Below are 21,003 nucleotides of genomic sequence, written 5' to 3'. Positions count from 1 at the left end.
CCCGTCCACACAGTGATTCCAAAAGAAGACAATCGGAGATGTTAGGTGTCCTGCCTAAGACCACACAGCAGCTGCGAGTAAGACTGAGTGGTCAACATTCAGGCACGACTCACAGAAACTGTGAGAGTGTGTCAGGGAAAGTCACACACAGGCCGTCCACATCTGTTAGCTCTCAGCCCGCAGCCGCCTCGGCCCCGGTCTTAAGTGACAGCAGTGACAGGACAATTCTGTTCTTCTCCGCATGTGCTCCAAAGTGGGAGGAAACACCATGTGTTTTTGGCGGAAGGTGGCATGTGTGACTACATAGTAATGGCTATTTTATCATCTAAAACATGTGCAGCTCCGTCCACATGGTGCTGAGATGGACAGAGCCCCAAGAGCTGTTGGAGTTGTGGGATTTCCACAAACCAATCAGCAAAATGCTAACAACAAACAAATTAGTGCTTCCAGCATTTGACTTTAAGTATTAATTTTAAATTTTAGTGAGCAGTTTTCTTTTGTAAAAGGTTAGAAAATCTTGCAATGGAACCCAAGCCCAATAAGTAGCAGAAAGCAAGGAATCAGTTCTTAACATAATCAGGTTAGTTAAAGAAAAATAAACAAGTGAACATTTCTGGTGAAACAGGCTTAAAACACTTCAGAATCACCTCCACTTATAAATACTTTAGCTTTTAAAGTTCTCAAGTTTTTTGATGCAAAAAAATAAGTAAGATAATGAATGTGGCAAAAGGGGACCCAGTTTCAGGAAAGGTGATAAACTATGATATTTAGATGCAAAACTTAAAAAGGATGTTGACACGCAGCCATGCAGAGTTTTCAGAGGGATAGAAAACAAACTGTTAATCGTTTTGAAACATAGGAAAGTTTTCCCTCTCACGTTTTCTACATTAACGTTCTTCTGTGCCGTTTAAGATTTTCACCATTAAGATGCCATTTTGGAAAATAATCATTTCTTTCATGTATTCATTTATTTAGCACCTTTAGGTGACAGACCTATTCTAGAGAATAAATCACACAAAGCCTATGCCTCAGGAAGCTTATATTCGGCTCAGCGTCCATGGCTTAGTGAGTAGGGCGCTGGCTACATACACCTAAGCTGGCAGGTTCAAGCCTGGCCTGGGCCTGCTAAACAACAATGACAACTGCAACCAAAAAATAGCTGAGCCTTGTGGCTGGCACCTGTAGTCCCTGCTACTCAGGAGGCTGAGGCAAGAGAATCACTTCAGCTCAAGAGTTTGACATTGCTGTGAGCTGTGACACCATAGCACTCTACCAAGGGTGACATTGTGAGATTGTCTCAAAAAAAAAAAAAAAAGAAGCAGCTTATATTATAAATAAAGGAAACAGATTATTTTAAAAATAAGAAACAGGCAAAATAAAGCTGGCTAAGAGGGTTATGGAGTGTGAGGATTGCTGCTTCAAATGTGGAGAGTCAGAGACCCCCGCAGAGGTGCCATTGAGGACAGGCCTGAGGAAGTGAGGAAGCAGGCTGAGCCGCTCCTGAGGGAAGAAGGCTTCTGGGCCAAGAGCGTAACAAGGGCAGGTCCTGTGGCAGGCCTGTGCTGGCGCTATTCAAGGGTCAGCCAAGGAGCAGGTAATAGGAGCTGAAGGAGGAAGGAGAGGCAGAGAAGTATCAGCGGCCAGATTGTGCCAGGCTGCGTAGGCTGATGTGGCGACATGGCACCACCGCAGAAGGCGTGGGCAAAGAAGTGACAGGATCTGACATCTGAACTGGAAACAGTCTATACAGGCACAAGAGCAGAGGCAGGGAGGTGCGTTAAAAGATGTCGCGATAATCCAGGTTAGGGATCGTGGTGGTCTGGATGAGAGTACTAATACCAAAAGGATCAGCAAAAGTGGTCAAGTGGTCACTTTCTAGATGTCTTCCCCAAGCAGCACTGACCAACCTGATGGTAGGTTGGATGATGAGGTGAGGGAGACACTTGCTTTAAGAATGGTTGGGTTGAACAACTAGAAGGTAACATGGCCACAGGTTTCAGGAACTTGGACATGAACATCTTTGGGGGGACCATTATTCTGACGATTACACTTCCCCCAACACCCTGATAAACTAAGAAGAAAAAGATGATGGGAGGGCACTTTGTGGGGGACAAACAAACATGCTGAGGGCAAATATCCCATAAGCTTGCAGGTGGGCATGCAGCCAGGTGGATACATGTGTTTAGAACTCGGGGAGGAAGCCTGGCCAGATGATGAGATTTGAGGTCAACATCTAGCAGTATGTAAAGTCATGTGGGATGATTCAAGGAGATGGAGGAGAAAAGAGCCCTGGCATGTTCTAGGTTTAAGAGGTCATGAAGGTGAAGTGGAACGGAGGAACAGATATGAAGGGACCACCAGACCAGAGTGAGAAACCAGGTGAGCGTGGTGAAGAAGAAAATCTATCAAAAAAGAGAGAATGTCATAAAATCTTTCCCCAGTCCAACATCTTCTAAGATTGTTTTCCCCACACTTTCTTCTAAGATTTTTATCGTTTTTGTGTCTTAGATTTAAGTCTCTTATCCATCTTGAGTCAATTTTTGTGAGGGGTGACATGTGTGGGTCGAGTTTTAGTCTTTTACATGTGGTTATCCAGTTCTCCCAGCACCATTTGTTGAACAGGGATTCTTTTCCCCACTGTATGCTTTTGTTTGGTTTATCAAAGATCAGAAGGCAAGTAAAGACTGGTTTCATCTCTTGGTTTTCTATTCTGTTCCATATGTCTATGTCTCTATTTCTGTGCCAATACCATACTGTTTTGATTTTTACTTGTAATATAGCCTGAAGTCTGGTAGGGTGATGCTTCCAACTTTGTTTTTATTACTAAGAATAGCCTATACAGCATTTTTTCTGGTTCCAAATGACAAAGACTTCTGTGGCCATAACAACAACAAGAATTAACAAATGAGACTTAATTAAATTGAAAAGCTTCTGCACAGCTAAGGATGCACCAAGTAAAGCAAAAAGACAACCTTCAGAATGGGAAAAGATATTGGCAGGGTATGAATCTGAGATAAGGTTGATGACTAGAATCTACAGAGAACTCAAATTCATCAACAGAAAAAGAGGAAACAATCCTATCTAACTCTGGGCAAGAGATATGGACAGAACCTTCTCCGCCAAAAATGAATGACTAACAAACATTTGGAAAAATGCTCATCATCCCTGATCATCAGAGAAATACAAATCAAAACCACCCTGAGATATCACCTAACCCCTGTGAGAATGGCCCACATCATAAAGTCTGAAAGCTGCAGATGCTGGCGTGGATGTGGGGAGAAGGGAACACTTTCACACTGCTGGTGGGACTGCAAACTAACATAAACTTTTTGGAAGGAAGGGTGGAGAATCCTCGAAGAACTCAAATTAGACCTCCCATTTGATGCTGCAATCCCATTCCTAGGCATCTACCCAGAAGAAAAAAATCCTTTTATCATAAGGATATTTGCACTAGACTGTTTATTGCATTTCAATTTACAATCACCAAAACATGGAAAGACCCTAATTGCCCACCAACCAGGAACAGATTAACAAGCTGTGGTATATGTATACCATGGAGTACTATTCAGCCATTAAAAAGATGGAGACTTTACATCTTTTGTATTAACCTGGATGGAGGTAGAATGCATTCTTCTTAGTAAAGCATCACAAGAATAGAGAAGCAAGAATTCAATGTACTCAAATCAAATATGAAGGCAGTAGATGATCTAATACAAGTGGGGGAGGGAAGGGGAATGAGGGAGAGGGGAGGAGGTTGGGGTGAGGGTCATGGTGTATGGCGAACCTCTTGGGAACAGGATACAATTACAAGAGAGACTTAACCTAATAACTATAATCAGCATAACCTAATTCCTTATAAATCCCAAACAATAAAAAAAAAAAGGAGAGAATGATGAACTACGCCACTGCTACTGATTGTTCAAGGAAAATGAGATCCAAAAATGACCATTGGATTTAGCACCTGAAGGTCAAAGTGACTTTCACAGACTTTCACTCTGTTTTATCAGAGTGATGGGTAAAGTGTGATAGTCAGAATATTGGTTCCCCAAAGATGTTCTAATCCTTGGAGCCTATAAATGTGTTACTTTCCATGGGTAAAGGAACTCTGCAGATGTCATTAATGTTAATAACACTGTTAATGAAGAGATTATCCTGGACTACCAAATGGACCCAGTCTGATCTCAGGAGTCCTTATAAGGGGAGGAGAGCCACAGAAAAGTGGGTCAGAGACATGAGATAGAACAGAGAGAGCTCCAAAGCATGACAGAGATCCAATCTACCATTGCTCTCTTTGAAGATGGAAGAAGGGGTTGAGAATCAAGGAATGCAGGAACCTTGAGTAGCTGGGAACAGCCCTCGGCTGACAGTAAGAAACAGGGTCCTAGATCCTACAACCTCAGGAAAGGAATTCTGCCAACAACCTAGAAGAGCAGGAAACAGATTCCCCTCTGGAGTCTCCCAGAAGGAACGCAGCCCTGCTGACCCCTGATTTTAATCCAGTGAGGGCTGTGTGAGATTTCTGATGCACAGAACCATAAAAACAATAAATCCGTGTCGTTTCAGCTTCTAAGTTTGTAGTAATTTGTGATGGCAGCAAAAGAAAACTAACACCAAGAATTTGAGGGGGGCAAGTTCAAAACAAATGAGGAGGAGAGAAATTGTGCTTTTGAAAGGTTTTGATGGGAGCACAGGAATTGGAAGCAAATGGAGCAGTCACGGTGGAAGTGTCTGTGTGGAAGCATCACGGTATGGTCCCACGGTGACGACAACGATCCAGCAGAAAGTGATGGTGTCAGTGGGGCTGTTGGCTTTGGACAGCAGCATGGGTGAGCTGCCCAGACAACAGGAGAGACAGAGGTGACGTGAGCGAGCCCAGGCTGATGGATGTGGTAGTGGAAGATGAGTGTACGGCCTCTCCTGTTAACATGTCTGTCTGCTCACGAAACAGGGACAGGCCTTTGGTGTAGAGAGAGCAAGGGAAAAGTACAAGAGGTTTGAAAGAGAGAGGTGTGAGTTAACTGCTTAAGTATTTCAAGGGAAATTGCTATTGCTTACTCTTCACACTTTTTAAATTAACATTATTTTTAATTGACAGGCCAACATTATATACATTTATGGGGTACAATGTGATATTATGTTACATGTACAGAATGTAAGGCGATAAAAGAGATTCCATGCGTCTCCCAACAGAGAATGTGCAATGTGGTTAATACCACACCACTCTGATTAGACTGAGAAAATTACAGAGTATTATTCCCTAGAAGGACCCTTGGGGACAGCCTAGTTTATTTATAGTCTCCTTGTAAATGAGGAGACTGAGTCTGAGGAGGTTGCAGTGACAGCTCTCAGTGGCGACTCTAGTTACTGGGCCGATGGCCTCTCTGCTTTCCACCTGCATTGATTCTCAATTTCTTTCCACTAAAATCCATCTTAACTGTTTCTCAGTAATGAAAAGGTACCAAATCAGCCCTCAAGGCCCACTGTGATTTATCCCTAGTGACACACCGCAATTTATTCCCTTTCTTACCCATTCAACGTCCACAGATACATTTTAACTTCCCTTCTATAAGACAGAAGGCAAAGGAAGCAAGGTCTGATTCTGCCACAAACCTAAATCCCATATGAAGACACAGGTATAAAGCTAAAAATACTACATTTCAAAGGCTCTGAGATCAGAGAGCCAATAAACCCTCAAGAGACGTTAAGCAAAAATCCCCTGAGCAACTCAAGAGAATCAGAATGGTGGGGAAGGGGGTGAGAGAGGCTGAAGAATCAGAATCCTCCCATCACCTGTCTGTGAGTGGAGTTATGACAAGCCTGTCAGTGCAGCCTAAAAATTCATTCTGGTATGTGAAAGCCACATCTGTGATATGAATCATCATCTTGTCAGAATCTTCATTAAAATAAAATCTGCACTGTTTCAGCCACTCAAAGTCCACAGGACTCTTGATATTCATGTGACACTGAAATTCAAAAGATATATGTTAGAGCAGTGAATGAGAATCACTTATTAAACATACATATTAGCATTCATAGACATCATAAAGTGGAATGAACAGAACTCAGAGACAACCCAACCAGCTCAGAGATGTCGGCCGTATCACCAGCTAACCCATTCATTTATCAATAAAACCCCCTGATCAATAGAAAAGAAGCTATGAGGATAGGAAAATTCAAGAAGAAAAAAAACTAATTATTCTGCACCTCTTTAACTGGCATTACATATTTTCATAATAAGATGCTCATTTCCTAACTTTCACCCTTAAGTACCCGATAGCATGAAATACAATCTGTGAAAAACATATTTTGGCACAAAGACAGAACTAAACAATCTCATTAAGAAAAAGGCATCTCTTGAGATTATGACAAAACACATTGTTGGGGTTTTTTTAGTCCATTAATTATTTTCCCCAGAAATTACTTAAGGCCAAAATTTCTAATATCTAAATGACCAGTTCTTGCCTAGCGATGCTTTTGTCTGAATTTTTAACCAAAATTTTAAGCCACTTTAATCATTCTTCTTTGACAAATAAGAAATCTAAAATTACCCTGAGCCCTTTATTTCTCAGAGTGGCAAAGAGTGTGCTTAACTATTAAGAGAGGAGATTAGCACACAATAGCCTGAATGTGCGCCTTTATTTCCATCACATCAGTACCAATCTTTCGTAATCTTTTTTACATAATGGGGTGAGACACAATCCAAAAAATTATTATGAAAATAAGAGCTTCTGGCCTCCCCTATCTGATGTTACAGCTTACAGTACAGGACAAATTTCATTTCATTTCTTTTCACATTTCCCATTTCCTACAGCTACTAAACTCGCTTTTTCCACTCTGTTCTCTCCTTAAAGCCAAAAACCTCCCTGACACCTGAATGTTATGAGTTATATTAGGAAAGGCCATTTGCAACCAATGACATAAAGTGTAGCAAAACTTGTCCAGGATATGATTTTTTGGATGGTCCTAAACAGCCCTACTACCCTGTTTCCCCGAAAATAAGATATCCTCCGAAAATAAGACCTACTTGCAGGAAAGACAAGACGTCCCCTGAAAATAAGACCTGGCACATCTTTGAGAGCACACCTGAAAATAAGACACTGTCTTATTTTCGGGGAAACAGGGTAACAATATTACTAATAATTTCTCTAGCAAGAAAATAGTGATCTTCAATTAACAGCTAAAAGAAAAAAAGACAAATGAAAGCTTTTCAGGATGCTATATGACATTTTAACATTAAAAAGAATCACTTAAAAAATTTTAAATAAACCCTAATTGCCTCAATAATGTCTTAGCATAGATCATCGGAATATGACTAACATTTTAGTTAAGAACTGTAAAGAAAATCTGACAACACGCTCTGATTAAGATGATTCTTTGCCTGAATTTAACCTTTTCTTTGAATTCAATCAAACTAATTCTAGTGGGTAAACATACATAGTGTCGGGTATTTGCTTTTCTGTATATGTCACAGCATTTATAACGAATTTACCAGGTCATCAAAGATATCTCGTTGGTGCACATGAACAGTAATCAGGGTCTCATATTTCACTCTTTCTGTGGAACTCAGATCCTTCGTGGTGACACCTATCAGAGTGTTTAGTAGCTCCAAGAAAGACTGATTGGTTTTCTGCATGATCTTTTTATCAAATTTGGCGTTTCTAAGGGCTTCTTCTGAATCCCGTGTCCATATCATTTGAATTCCTAATAATCCAACCTTATAGAAATAAAAAAGGGTTCATGAGTTATGTGTGACATATTTATATATTTAAAAGGAAAGTAGAACATAATGAATAGTTGTAATTATTATGAAAATATAAAGCCTTATAACATCAACTTGATACCTTCTTTCACAATCTATGAGAATGCCATTTCTTATAGTTTTAAGTCATTTATGTTTAAGCCACATTTCTTCCTAAAGAGATTTGAAGTTTCTTGTAGGTAAAGAATATGCCTAAAACTTGCTTTGCCCAAATTAGCAGTGTTTACACAGACCAGAGGCTCATAAAATCTTTACTAATCACGATGCCTAAGAAAACATTGTTTCCCGTATTTTATGCTAAAATATATTTTTCACTTTTCTAGTACAGTATCCACTAAGTACATTATATACATTGTTACATAAAGATATTCCATAGGGAAAAAAAGCTGTTTATGTTAAAGATGATTTATCAAATGCATCGCTACAACTCAAAAGCACAGGTAAGTCTATGTAAGACCATACAATCTGTAGTTGAAACCTTTACAGTCATTGATATTTAGTGAAAACTTTAATACTCATTCAGATTTAAGTATAGCCATTTGTGGAGCTTACAATAGACAATATCTGAGATTTAAGATGACTGAATACTTTCCCATTTCAATACACTGACCTGAGCAGGGAAAAATGAAAGAAATTCAATTAGTTGGAAACCTGTTTCTTGAATATTTGTAGCTGCTTGACGAATCACATGATGTAATGAGGACTTAGATTCCTCTAAGAGAGAATTAAGCCAAATTTCCACGTTGCCCTCTGCCATCACAGGTTTGTTCAATTCAATTGTTTCGCCCTCTCGAGAGGAAATTGACAGAATTCGATCATAGACCTGTGTTAGGAGCCAACAAAATAGCTATGGTCATATACAAATTTTGTAAGTGTTTTACCTTTCTTTCCTCCAGTCTCCTCTTATAAAATGTTATGTTGGCTACAGAGAATTAAACTGCAGATTATAAAATACTGCACAGGGCAAGATAGAAAATTGCTTTGAAAACAATAAAAAAGTTAGCCATGTTAGTGTTCTACACATAAAAGGGAACACTCAGTCAATTCAAATAATCTATACTCTGAGGGGGAAAACCTTTTCTAAAGGAAATATTTAATACAAATGGGATGATGAAAAAAATCTCTACAGTTTCCCAAGGGACATGGGACTAAGAACCTGCTATTCCACACCACAAGGTCATCAAGCTGACATTAGCCTTAACCTAGTGAATTTGATCAATGCAAACACTACACAAGATAATTCCAGTTCTTACCAAACCTGGCACTTTTCACAGGGGATCGTGGTTGTACGTGATTTCTAATCCAAATCCAACTACTATTCTGGTCATTTCACTTCCACTCCCACGCAGCATGACGGAGAACACCGTAGTATTTGGAGTTCTAACATACAGTCAATGACCCTGCGATATTGGAGGAAAACATCTCCAAAACTAAATTCCTTGCCTATAATTAGTCATTAGAAGTCATGCTTACCTTAATTCCCTGCCCACCTCACAAGGGGTTCATGCCAATTAAACCAAGTAACATGAAATATAAAGTAAATGCAAATGTTTGCTGTTGTTTCTGTTCTTTGGTAAAATTGAATGCTGTTCCTTTGGGCTCAGTTTTAGTGCTGTAGTAATGAAGTCCTCCTTAGTTGTAGACAGAAGCAGTGTACCAAGAAGCTAATCAGTCTTCAGTTTCAAGGCCCCTTCCTGATACAAACCCTTTCCAACATCCTAAATGTAAATTTGTATTTATGATTTTATAAGACTTAGGACTCACACAACAAGGATCTGCCCCTGGTTGTAGAAACCTTATGGCAAGAACCATAAAAAACAAAAACAATGGGATCTTAAGTAATTTCTACGAACAAAGGCTCAAATTCTACAGGCATTTAACCAACAATGGAAGAGGTTTAAACTATCCTCAGTGCACAATCCAAGGCAGTGAGAAGCTTCGCTGCTGGACCACAAGGTGACAGGGATTTATGTGAAACATCAGAAAGAACTTCTTGGCTAACTTTCAACCCACATAGCCAATAGATCAACAAGCAACATTGGTTTGGGAACCACTGCAGTCCATCCTGTCCCTCCGTCCTCTCAGTCCCTTTCTTACAACAGTTCAGCCTCTTCCATCCTGATTTTGCAGTGGATTTCAATCTTGTTTTCGTTGGTTCCTTCCCTTCCACCTCCTAAACTGCACCAGAGAATCTTTCTGAAACACAGATCAGGCCACTATATCCTCATGAAATCCTCCCATGGCCCATTGTCACATTCAGGATGCAGGAGAATTCCACAATGTGACACCCTTGGCCTTTGGAATCTGGCCTGCCCCTGCTTTTCCCTTTATCCATCGCTCCCTGTTGTGAGTTGAACTATGAACCCCAAAGAAGTGTGTTTAAGTCCTAGGCCTTGGTATCCATGAACATGACCTTATTTGGAAAAAAGAGTCAGTGCAGATGCAATTGAATTAAGGCAAGATTGGCTTCTAACCTCTAGAATAATGAGGATACTTTTATGTTGTTTTAAGCCGCAACAGACCTAGAAAACAAATACACTTGCTCACACACCCCCACGTCCGCCATCCTGGGCTGCCCGCACCTCCAGGCCCTTGTGTGTGCCCTTCACGTTCAAAATGTCAGTTTAAGTTCATATTCTCCTGCAGAAAGCTTTCCCTAATACACCCATGTACCCAGAATGGGGCTCCCAGTCAGGAACTCTCCATGAGCCTTATCTTTCAGACAAGCATGATAATAATAATTCAGTCCAAGATCATCAATAATGTAATTGCCAGATTTCTTTTGAGTGTCGTACTACATGACTACATAAAAATGACTTCCTGGGGACCCAGGGCCAGCATCAGGCCTAGCACATAGCAAGAGGCTTGACCTTAACAACTGGTTTTTAATTTCTGTAGTGGAACATCCCTACCACTGTGATAACTGCTCCCTCCAGGCTTCCTTTGTCTACTTCTCGTCCCCTGCACCAGGGAAGGAGTCCCTCGCAGGGAAGCCCAACGTCAGCCATGACATCTGGCACATGGTAGCTCCTTCACAAAGTAAACTGCATGCCAGGATGACTAAATGAACGTTGCTAAGGATTTGTTGATGCAGCAGAGGGAATCTGAGTACAATAACAAACGGGAAGTGTTGCTTTCCTCTGGGATTTTTGATAGAGGGTTGGGGTAGGCAGTATCTTTTGGCAGCTGTGCGAGTGAAGTCTCCCTCAAGTTCTATGACCTTTGAGGGAGGCTCCCCACAGCTCCATAATTCCATAAACATGGAAGTGTAAAAAAAAAAAAAACTCAATAAAGCATACCCATAACCTTCTGCAATCTGACTTAAAAAATCAAATCACCAGGGCAGGTCTGTTTATTCAAGGCATTATTTTATGACCAACTGGGTTCTCTACCCTGTTGGACGCCTAAGGAGTTAATTTGGCGTGTAAAACCACAACAGCTGTGTACATGCAATCTTAATCATTCTTAAACTATCGTTTTTTATTCGAATCTACACTTTGGATGGTAAAAAACTACCCAGTTCTGAAAGTAGATTGTACCCCAAAGTTTGCTCTCCATTACTGAGCTAAAGTTAACAGACATGAAAGTAACCCTTTGTAAACACAGGATCAGAGAACTACTTAATAAAGACAATTGAGATTCTAAGAGAATCGCGGGTTGGCCCGCGATTCGGATTAAGCGAACCTTGTCATGGAACTTGACAGTTTTAATGTTGTCAAATACATTCAGCAGGTGGGCTTGGATAGTGTGGGAGTCCGAGGCCTGCCCCAGGATCTCCAGAAGGGCAGGATCCGACACAAAGAAGAACCGAGGAAAGCAGAGTCGTTTTTTCTCCAGGTATCTAAGAAGGAAAGAGAAATATAAACTTTATAAACACACAGAAACTGGTCATTCTAGGAATAAGTTAACCTTGCATGGGGAAAAAGGAGTGATTGTATGATAATCTGATTTTCCCACCTGACTTCTCAATGGTTGGGGTTTTTTTATTAAGAGATGTGGCAAATAGCAATTCCATATTCTGATGGAGAAATGATTTTTTTCCAAAATTGGTGGCAGAATTTCTTCATTTTTTAAAAGCATAATGTATATGTTTTGCTTAGTCTGGAAAATCTTGTACATCCTGTGTGAAGAGCAGGATAAAATATACCCAGGGAATTTTTGATTTTGTTTTGTTTTCCTTCTAAAGAACAGTGCTGTGTCAGCTAACAGCTCCATATAATTCTTGGAGTTATATCTTAAAAGGGAATTCAGTGAATCTGTCATCAAAGGAGAAGCAAAACCAGTATGTGGGGAGCCCCGTGGGGGCTGTGGCCCTGTTCTCTGCCTCCAGGAGTTCCTGAAATTTGGAGAGCCCACAGAGTCATCATCTTATATTCCCTTCATTTTCTTAAAGTCTTGCTTTTATGATAGTAATTTTTAATTTTCCATGTTTTAGCTTTTTACATTTTTAGTTTTTTTATTCTTTTAAATATCCCAATCCTAATTTGCATAACTGTTGATTTTTATTCTTAATAGCTGACTTACTAATTACCATTGGTTACTTGTCATCAGTAACTGCTTTGATTCTGATAAAGAATCTGGTCATGTTTCCTATCCAGTTAGACCAGGATGGAAGGAGACTGTGGAATCTGTCTCCTACGATGGCATAAAATGACCACTGAACATGACAGAGACATTCCTGCTGAACCCCCACCCAAATTAGATCATATTTTTAGACACAGGTTCTCACTCTGTTGCCCAGGCTGGAGTGCAGAGGCAAGATTATAGCTCGCTGCAGCCTCCAACTCCTGGCTCAAATAACTGGGACTACAGCATGTGTCACCACACTGAGCTACCCATTCAAATTATATCTGATCTGTGTAAAGCCTCTTCTTGTCCATGCTGATCCTTGACAGCTCAGGAAGGCATTGCTTTCATGTAAATATGATTACCCACATGTTTACACATATTGTCTCATAAGCTCTTCTTGGTAATAGAATCAAAAGACAGGGAAATCTCAGTTTTTTTAAAAAGTTGTGAATATGTGAATAATTTTAGAGTAGACTTTTTCTCTATGAAGTTATAAAATAATGTTAAAAGATCAAGTGACAGAATAGAATATGTCCATGGTAAAAAGAAATAATAACAAAGAGGGCAGTGAATGCACACGTGTATGTGTGTGTGTGTGTGAATGCACGTGTGTGTGTGAGAATGCATGTGTGTGTGAATGCACGTGTATGTGTGTGTGAATGCATGTGTGTATGTGTGAGAATGCACGTGTGTGTGAACGCACATGTGTGTGAGAATGCACATGTGTGTCAATGCACGTGTGTGTGTGTGAGAATGCACGTGTGTGTGTGTGTGTGTGTATGCATCTATGGTGGCGAGTAGAAGACAAGAAAGGAAAAGAAAAATAACAAACCCAGCTGGAGGAAGACCAGCAGTATGATTCCTCAGCAAGATTTTCAGGGGGGACTGAACCTGAACAAGATCCTCATGGCCTCTGCCCCTCAACCCTTCCATCCTGATGAGCCCTGGAATCATGGAAACTTTCATAACTTCTGTCCTCTTTCTCTGAGGCCTTCCTTATTCTGGTGGTGGACTCATGGGTCTTAGAGAATTAACTGCTTTAGAGAATTCAGATCTACATCCCAGAACCTTCATTGGTGCCTGAAACACAGCTGGTCATGCTAAATCATCATATAGCTTAAAAACAGTGGCACAGCATCAATCACGAGAAAACAAAAATCCTTTTTGTAAAATGTCTTTCAACAGGAACTTGACTTGATCTATTTTATAAAGCAGATCAAATCATGAATACTTTTTAGTTGATTTTTTTCAAAAAATTTGCACTGGAGGAATTACTTACAAGTGGTTATGTGTTGAAGTAGACATTTAAAGGATGTTTTACTAATATTGACATTGGCAATAAGTATGGTGTTTAAGAACCCTGCCCTGGGCAATTCTCAAGGAAAGGTATCATGGTGATACTTTACAGCACAGACCTTTGGGATATCCATCACCTAAATTAGAGAAAACATGCGAATACTTCCTAAGGGAAATCTTGGCCCTACCTCTAGCTCCTCCTGAACCAGCTCCACAGGTAGTGGGGTGGACATCGATTTGAGCATGGTCTTGTTTAGACTCTTCAACTTCCCCAAAAGGAGACCAACCCCATCTCTCCCCAGCTGATTGCCAAAGTCTATGAATTTGTCCTTAATCAGCAGTGCAGGCTGCCTATCCTCTGGACTCTTGTCAGAGTTTAAATCTATCATATTTTATGCTGCCCAATACCTTCCACCAACTTAGATACGAAAATGATATTCACAAAGGATTTGTTGACGTATACACAGTCATTCCGTTTATGAGGAAGGATCATGTTTGCCCCACACTGTGATAAGAAAGTTTGTGAAGACTCGGGGGTCCCTTTTAAGAGGATACACAATAGAAATTCTTCCAAAGTATCAATTCAAGGACAAAAAAATAATGTTTTCTTGAACAACTAGCACCTTTTATCCTGTGAATCCTGTATCAACGCTGTGCCTCCTCATACGTCCTTTTTAACCCTGGGCCCTAGGAACGGGCTTTGGTCTCTGACTCTGAGGTCTGTTTATAGGATTTCTCTGCACCCATTTTACCATCTTAGTTTATTAGCCCTTCTTTTGATCTGACCATAACTTTCACATTACCTTATTTTTCAGTTATCTCAAAACTTTTTTTGATTAGCAATGAATAAATATTACTATCCGTATTACTTACAAGTTATCATACAGGTATTTTTGCCATTTTCAGCTTAATCACTTTTTTGTTCAAGTTTAATAAATTCCTCCATTTCCTTCACAGAGATCTTTCCAAAGCACCTATGAAGCTCAGCATTTTCACCAGGATTTGTGTCTATTACCGCAGGCTGGCTTAGGTGACCTGGATTCCTCTGTGCGCAGAACAAGTCAGCTATTCACAGGACACTATCACATGTCCTGAGGATACTTTGTATAGTGAAAGGTTATCTTTCTCCCAGAGTTGACCAAGGAGCATCATTATAAAAGTTTAAAGCTCAGAATAAGTGGGCTTGCCTTAAGTCTCAATGTACACTTCTTATGGAATACTACTGCTTAACATATTTCTACTTATCTTATTTTGATAAACCAAGGGCAAAAAAAATTATGATTCTTGGAATCTACTGAGCCTACTATACATAAATGTGTGTGTGTGTGTGTGTGTGTGTGCTCTCTGAAGGCTGAGGTATCATAGATTGTAAATCCATACGATATGTAATCGTAGATAATGTAAATGTCTACATACAGATTCATGTTATATTAGACATTTATTTTTGCATAATACTGACTGCTTCTGGAGACCACACACTGTATGATACAATGAGTATAATAAAATATTTTGGTCCTACGATGTTTTCCAAGAATCATATCAGAATAAAAAGCATATTAACTTTAAAAGGCAGGAATGAATTATTATTATTTTTTTTTGTAGTTTATGGTGGTGGTTGGGTTTGAACCCACCACCTCTGGCATATGGGGCCTGCACCCTACCCCTTTGAGCCACAGGCACCACCCAGGCAGGAATGAATTTTTTAAGAGCTTATCCCAGTGCTGGAAGTGGCCTTAAGTCCTGACTCCAACATCAGAACAAATCTAATAAGTATTTGGAAAGAATATAAGGCTACAGAATAACAGTTTTATCCCTGGAACAACTTTATACGTGAAAGAGCAAAAGAAAAGAGATTTGGCTCCTGCTTCTCAGCCTCTCCGTTCCCTTTCATCTCAATGATACTGCAGCCTTCAGAGAGCCAGTGTGCACTTACCCAGTAAGGGATTTCTGGCATATTTCCAACTGGTCCAGCAAGTGTGGTAACAGCTGGCCCATGGTCTCATCCCCAACACAGCACTGGACTACATTGGGCATTTCATGTGCCCGAGTCATGATCTTCACCCAGGATTTATCGATATTGGAAAAGCGCTTGGCCTCCTATGAGAACAAAGGAACAAAGAATAGTGGACGTGGACACATCTGCAATCAGATCAGAGCATCTCATTTACTTCCAGCTGCGGCTAGAGTGCTGACCAGTCCAGATACCCAAGCTAATGCCTAATGTCATACAAGTTCTATTTAAATTCTTTTATTTATTTTTTTTTTTGAGACAAGTTTTCATTCTGTCACCCTAAGTAGAATGCTGTGGCCTTATCATAGCTCACAGCAAGCTCAAACTCTTGGGCTCAAGTGATCCTCTTGCCACAGCCTCCCAAGTAGCTGGGACTACAGGTGCCCTCCACATCATCCAACTAGTTTCTCTATTTTTAGTAGAGATGGATTGTCACTCTTGCTCAGGCTCATCTCAAACTCCTGAGCTCAAGCAATCCACCTGCCTCAAACTCCCAGAGTGCTAGGGTTACAGGCATGAGCCACCACACCCAGCTACTGAAATTCTTTTGGGCCCTTTTGCACTGTGTTATCCTCTTTATTAAGAATCTGTAGCTCAATTCCAGTATGGCACTCTCATTGCATTAAGTAAAAACAAGAAACAAATTCCAAAGTAATAACACATTACAAGGTAGTATGGGAGGAACTCATTTGTCGAGGGACACTCATTTGTTTTCATGAGTTATCTCTAAAGGGGATAAAGTTGCTATTTTTATGTTTGCTATAATAAGCAAAGGATTGTTTATTTAGAAAAATCATTTTAAAATAAGGATATAAAATTAATTCTAGCATAACAACAATAAAATTTTAAATAATTGTTTTTAAGAAAAAATGGAAAATTGAACAGATTTATCTTGAGAGGGTAGTGATAATTTTTTTCTTCCTTAAAACTGTTACCAACAAGCATATCCTACCAAATAAGATAGCAAGAAACTCCACTCAGTTATTAAATATTCTATGTGAAAGTTTCCATTAAGTCAAATTTTAGATTCTTCTCTAGCCATCAAGAAGAAAAACACACACAAATATAAAGAGAAAATTAATAAATAGATTTTAGTGTGTGAATACATTTCACTGTTGGCAAAAAAAAAAAAAAACTTTAAAAATTGTCTGCCTTACAAACAGTTAACAGATTTGCCTTCTATAAATGAACTAAAAACTAGCCAAAAAGAAAAGAAAACTAAATGAAGAAAACATTTAACATCATCATGCTTCCAAAACTTGAATATATTGTTAAAACATTAGAATCTTGCAAACGACTTAAAATAATTGAATAAGAATCCTTGAAAACTGGCTAAAATGTCTATTTAAAATTCTCCAAATATACTCCATATATACCTAGTAAGAGCACTAAAATTAGATGAGAAAACTATACTCAACATCTCGGGGGGGGGGAGGTTTTTCTGTTTTAAAGCTTTTTTTCTGCACATTTCCACCCCTCAATTTTATAGTGCAGATATAATTGGTTATATTGTATAGCATTCATTATTTTAAAATGTCAGTAGTAGAGGTAAAGTTATCCTACCATTGTCAACATAACTATGCCATATTCTATACTCTTCCAAATTCCACCTTAAAATTATCTGGAGGAGCCTATCAATCGCGCAGATGTTCCTCCTTGGTTTTCTTAACACGCCATTTCTGATCAACCCACATGGTTTTGGAGCATTCTTGCTCTCTGATTGCCACTCCTTCCCTTTCTCCAATTCCTCACTCCCTCTGAAGGGTGACGGCATTACCAGTGACAACAGAAGTCGGGGGAGAGGGCTTCAATACGTGTTGAAATATTATGGCTTTTCTTTAGGGAGTATTAGCTCTTAGTTTTTTCTGTAATTGAAAACCCTGATGACATTATAAAGAAAATTCCAAAACCTTGGGCAACTGCTTGGCAATGTCTCCTCCCACAAAGACAGCTTCTAAATAAATCCACAAGTTCTGCACCGTCATCCAGCTCTCGATGATGTCTGTTGAGTTGGAGAGGTACTGCACCCATTTTTGAATCTGAGCTTTGAAGGGCATATTGTACCTAAAATAAAACACATGCTTAGGATTTTATTTTTGTGGTGTTGTGTTAGTTTTCAGGAAGGGCTTCTTAAAAATCTTAATCTTTAATGTATTTCTGTACAACATTGATTCTGTGATTGGCTTTTTAAATGAGGCAACCAAGTGAGTAATTCATCACCATTTAGTGGGCATTGGTAGTCTTTTATTTATTCATTTATTTTTATCCAGAGCACAGAAAGGAGTGAGAGGGTTATAATCAAGGGAGCAGATCAGGGTGCAGATGCCATTCCACCAAGCTGCCAGAGTAATATACTACGAGTCATTGCTACTATGTCCAAGGGGGTAATATGCTTTCTACTCGCTTCTGTGCCTATTCTGTGGAATCTTCAATTTTTATAAAAGAGAGAGCAATTACAGCACCATCAGTTCACCCAGACAACGAATGCTGTTTACAAATAGGAGAAGATGTGGACTCTCTCTTTAGCCTCCCCTCTTCTGAGCCTCTCTGATTTCCCACCCACCCAGCTCACGTTTGGTGTACACGTGCTCCAGGGTGATGTTTCTCCCGGAGTTAATCTCTGCCCCTTTCGTTCCCTTGAGACAGAGTGCAGGTAGCCTCCTGATAGTCCCATCTCCATGTGGGCTCACAGCTACCCAGCTACAATACTGAATTTCCCAACCTCCTTTGCAGCAAGGTTCAGTCACGGAACTAAGTTTCCCATCACTAGTTCCCAACCTTAGCTGCACATTGGCACCATCTGGCAAGCATTCAAAATTATTGATGCCTGCCTGGACCCACCCACGGAGACTCTGATTCAGTATGCACGGGAAGCACACGGGTGTGGGGAGTTTTTAAATTCTGTAAAGTCCCCTAGGTGTATGTGGTGAGTAGCAAAGGCTGAGAACCACTATTTATATCAAATGTGAGTAACAGCATTGGCTATAATGGGCAGTGTGGGGAACAGGGGAACACTTGGGAAGACATGAGTGAGTCCCTGATGTGCAAAGCCCTCATCCCGACTTGGGTCATCTATCTTGGGACAACTTCTACATGAGAAAGACAGAAACTTCAGCCTTGCATAAGCAATTCTGTATGTACTGCTTCTATTATTTGCTGGAAAACGCGATCATAAACGGTGATACAGATGATCGTTATTTTTCCTCTTTTCTTCTTATTCCTTTGTCAATCTCTCTAGCCCTACATAATATGCACTCAAAGCTATACTATTCAATAAAATTCTTATTTCCATATTCTTAGTTCTTATTTCCCATATCGTTCATTATTAACCAAATAGTTTTAATAGTCCACACATCTTTCTGACCATTTTCATGCTCTTTGCTAAAAGGTAAGATAAACAGAGGTCTTTGCCTTATTCAGTGTTGTGTTCACAGGACCTGGAAGAGCATACGGAACCCTGGAGATGTTCGGTAAATAAACGTTGAATATATGTTCCTCCCACAGCTCCATCTGCGGACCAGACGCCATTAGTAAGGAAAGTTGTGTGCCCCCCTAAAGCAGATGATTTTAACTTGTATGTACGCTCTTCCTGCCCCCCAAGGGTGTCCTCCTCCAGTTACCCTCCCATCTGGCTGTGTATGAATAATAACAATCATTCATCAAAACTCACCAAATCCTGAGAAATTCAAAACCTCCCCATTATTCAATGGTCTAACTCTCTACGACCTAATTTAATATCCCCATTTTACTCAGGTGTACCAAGTAAATGGAAAGAAGAGAAATTTTTATCAAGCCAGTATCAAGTGGATGGTACTTCTTACATTGAAGTATTGATACACCTATACAGAGGAAAGAAGAGTGATATTTTAAAGCTACAATAGCACACTAATATCTGCTATCTCAATGGAATACACATTTTACACAACTGCCACATGTTTGGGGGCAACCTGGTGAACCAAAAATAAATAAATAAATAAATACTGTTTTGCATTTTTTTGAATATGGTTCGCGCAGATGGAGGCAACGAACCAGGTAAAGGTAGGATCCTGTATCTAAGGTCCGCGTGTCCAGAGTGATGCTACTGTCCATTAGAAGTGTCAGACTGGTCGATAGTCTGTGTTATTTTACCCCTCTTTAAGAATTAAATTCTTTCTCTGTCTTCACTTGTCATCTCATTAAAATGTGAACGCAACTAAGAGTTTCCAGACTGTAGTTGTTGGCGAAAGTGTGTTCCAGGAGAATGATTACTCCGTAACTCAGAATAAAGTTCCCCTTGGACTCTGCCGCCTGTTGAGCTGTTAGCTGGGCAGCGAGGCTTGGCGGTAGCCAAGTTGAAATGTTCCCAAGACCCATGTGGCTAATGACAGGTTGCTTTCTTCTGTTCAGCTGATGGTTCCATACACATCCCACAAATAGAGGACAATGAAATAAAACCAGTTTTACCCACGCTTTGCCAAAGGCAAAAATTAAAACGAGTATTTTCAACACTGAATAAGTTGTATGAATGTATCATCATAGTACATCTTTTATTAATTTTCCTTGAAATGTTTTTATAGCTCTCAAATCTAAGAGAAAAGACAGGCAATTTTCCTACCTGTTGCTCAGTAGGGAACTCAGCAACATCAAGCTGTCTTCCATGCTGGCAATGATTTCGGAAGTGCTGTCCCCCCGCAGGAGGAGCTCTCCACGAGTCTTAAAGCTGCCGAATATGAATGTTTTGCTGTTCCACTCACTGATCACTTGCTTCAACTTGTGCTCAATGTCTCTCTCTTTCACTGCACTGATACAGATGTCCTATCAACATAGCAAACGCTCATTTTATTACGTGAAAGTCACACGTCCTTCCTTCACTGTCTATGTTCAGCAGAGATCCTGCTTTACTATTTGCTTCAGATGCATCTAAAAACACTTAGATTTTCAGATCTAAACTGTGACATGTGTGTATATGTAGGTATCGATGTAGGGAGAGAGATGGAATTAAAGATATGACTAAATCACAGAACCTTAATGTATAAAAGTTCCCACCAATCTATGCCAAAAACAATGATGCCAGAAGAGATGTGCAAGCACCTTCTAATCACAGATTCAACACGCAATGCGTTTCTGATTCCCCTCCAAGGTCAAATAAAGGCAGCATGAGAGGAAGAAGTTAGCAGACACCGACTCCTCCCCTAGCTCTGGTCATTTTCCCTTACCCCAGACCTTTGTTCAAAGTTCGCCTTTCCCCTTGTGTCTTCCCACACTGCCACGCTGCATCCACTGTCTGGGCAAGTTCGTTGATGCCCGTGCATTCAGTGAACATTGATATCTCCAGCAAAGACCCACGTCCATTTGCCAACTGGACTTCTCTGCTTAGGTGTTTCAAGGG

At 40.0% G+C, this 21,003-nt stretch overlaps 1 protein-coding gene across 1 annotated transcript in view; it reads right to left on the bottom strand.

Moving 5' to 3' along the window:
* DNAH5 (dynein axonemal heavy chain 5) overlaps positions 1-21,003 on the bottom strand; it is a 237,582-nt gene that overhangs the window by 137,044 nt on the left and 79,535 nt on the right. The window contains exons 30-36 of the mRNA XM_053599003.1: positions 20,230-20,429; positions 17,546-17,699; positions 15,558-15,721; positions 11,444-11,600; positions 8,370-8,582; positions 7,490-7,714; positions 5,791-5,963 (exon numbers count right to left, since the gene is read on the bottom strand). Coding sequence (XP_053454978.1) covers positions 5,791-5,963; positions 7,490-7,714; positions 8,370-8,582; positions 11,444-11,600; positions 15,558-15,721; positions 17,546-17,699; positions 20,230-20,429 — 1,286 coding nt within the window. The remainder of the gene's footprint in view (positions 1-5,790; positions 5,964-7,489; positions 7,715-8,369; positions 8,583-11,443; positions 11,601-15,557; positions 15,722-17,545; positions 17,700-20,229; positions 20,430-21,003) is intronic.

Source organism: Nycticebus coucang, chromosome 1 (genome assembly GCF_027406575.1).
Source record: "Nycticebus coucang isolate mNycCou1 chromosome 1, mNycCou1.pri, whole genome shotgun sequence".
In the NCBI taxonomy this organism is placed as follows: Eukaryota; Metazoa; Chordata; class Mammalia; order Primates; family Lorisidae; genus Nycticebus; species Nycticebus coucang.
Note: the sequence above shows the minus strand (reverse complement) of the source record. Positions and strands in the feature narration are given on the sequence as shown.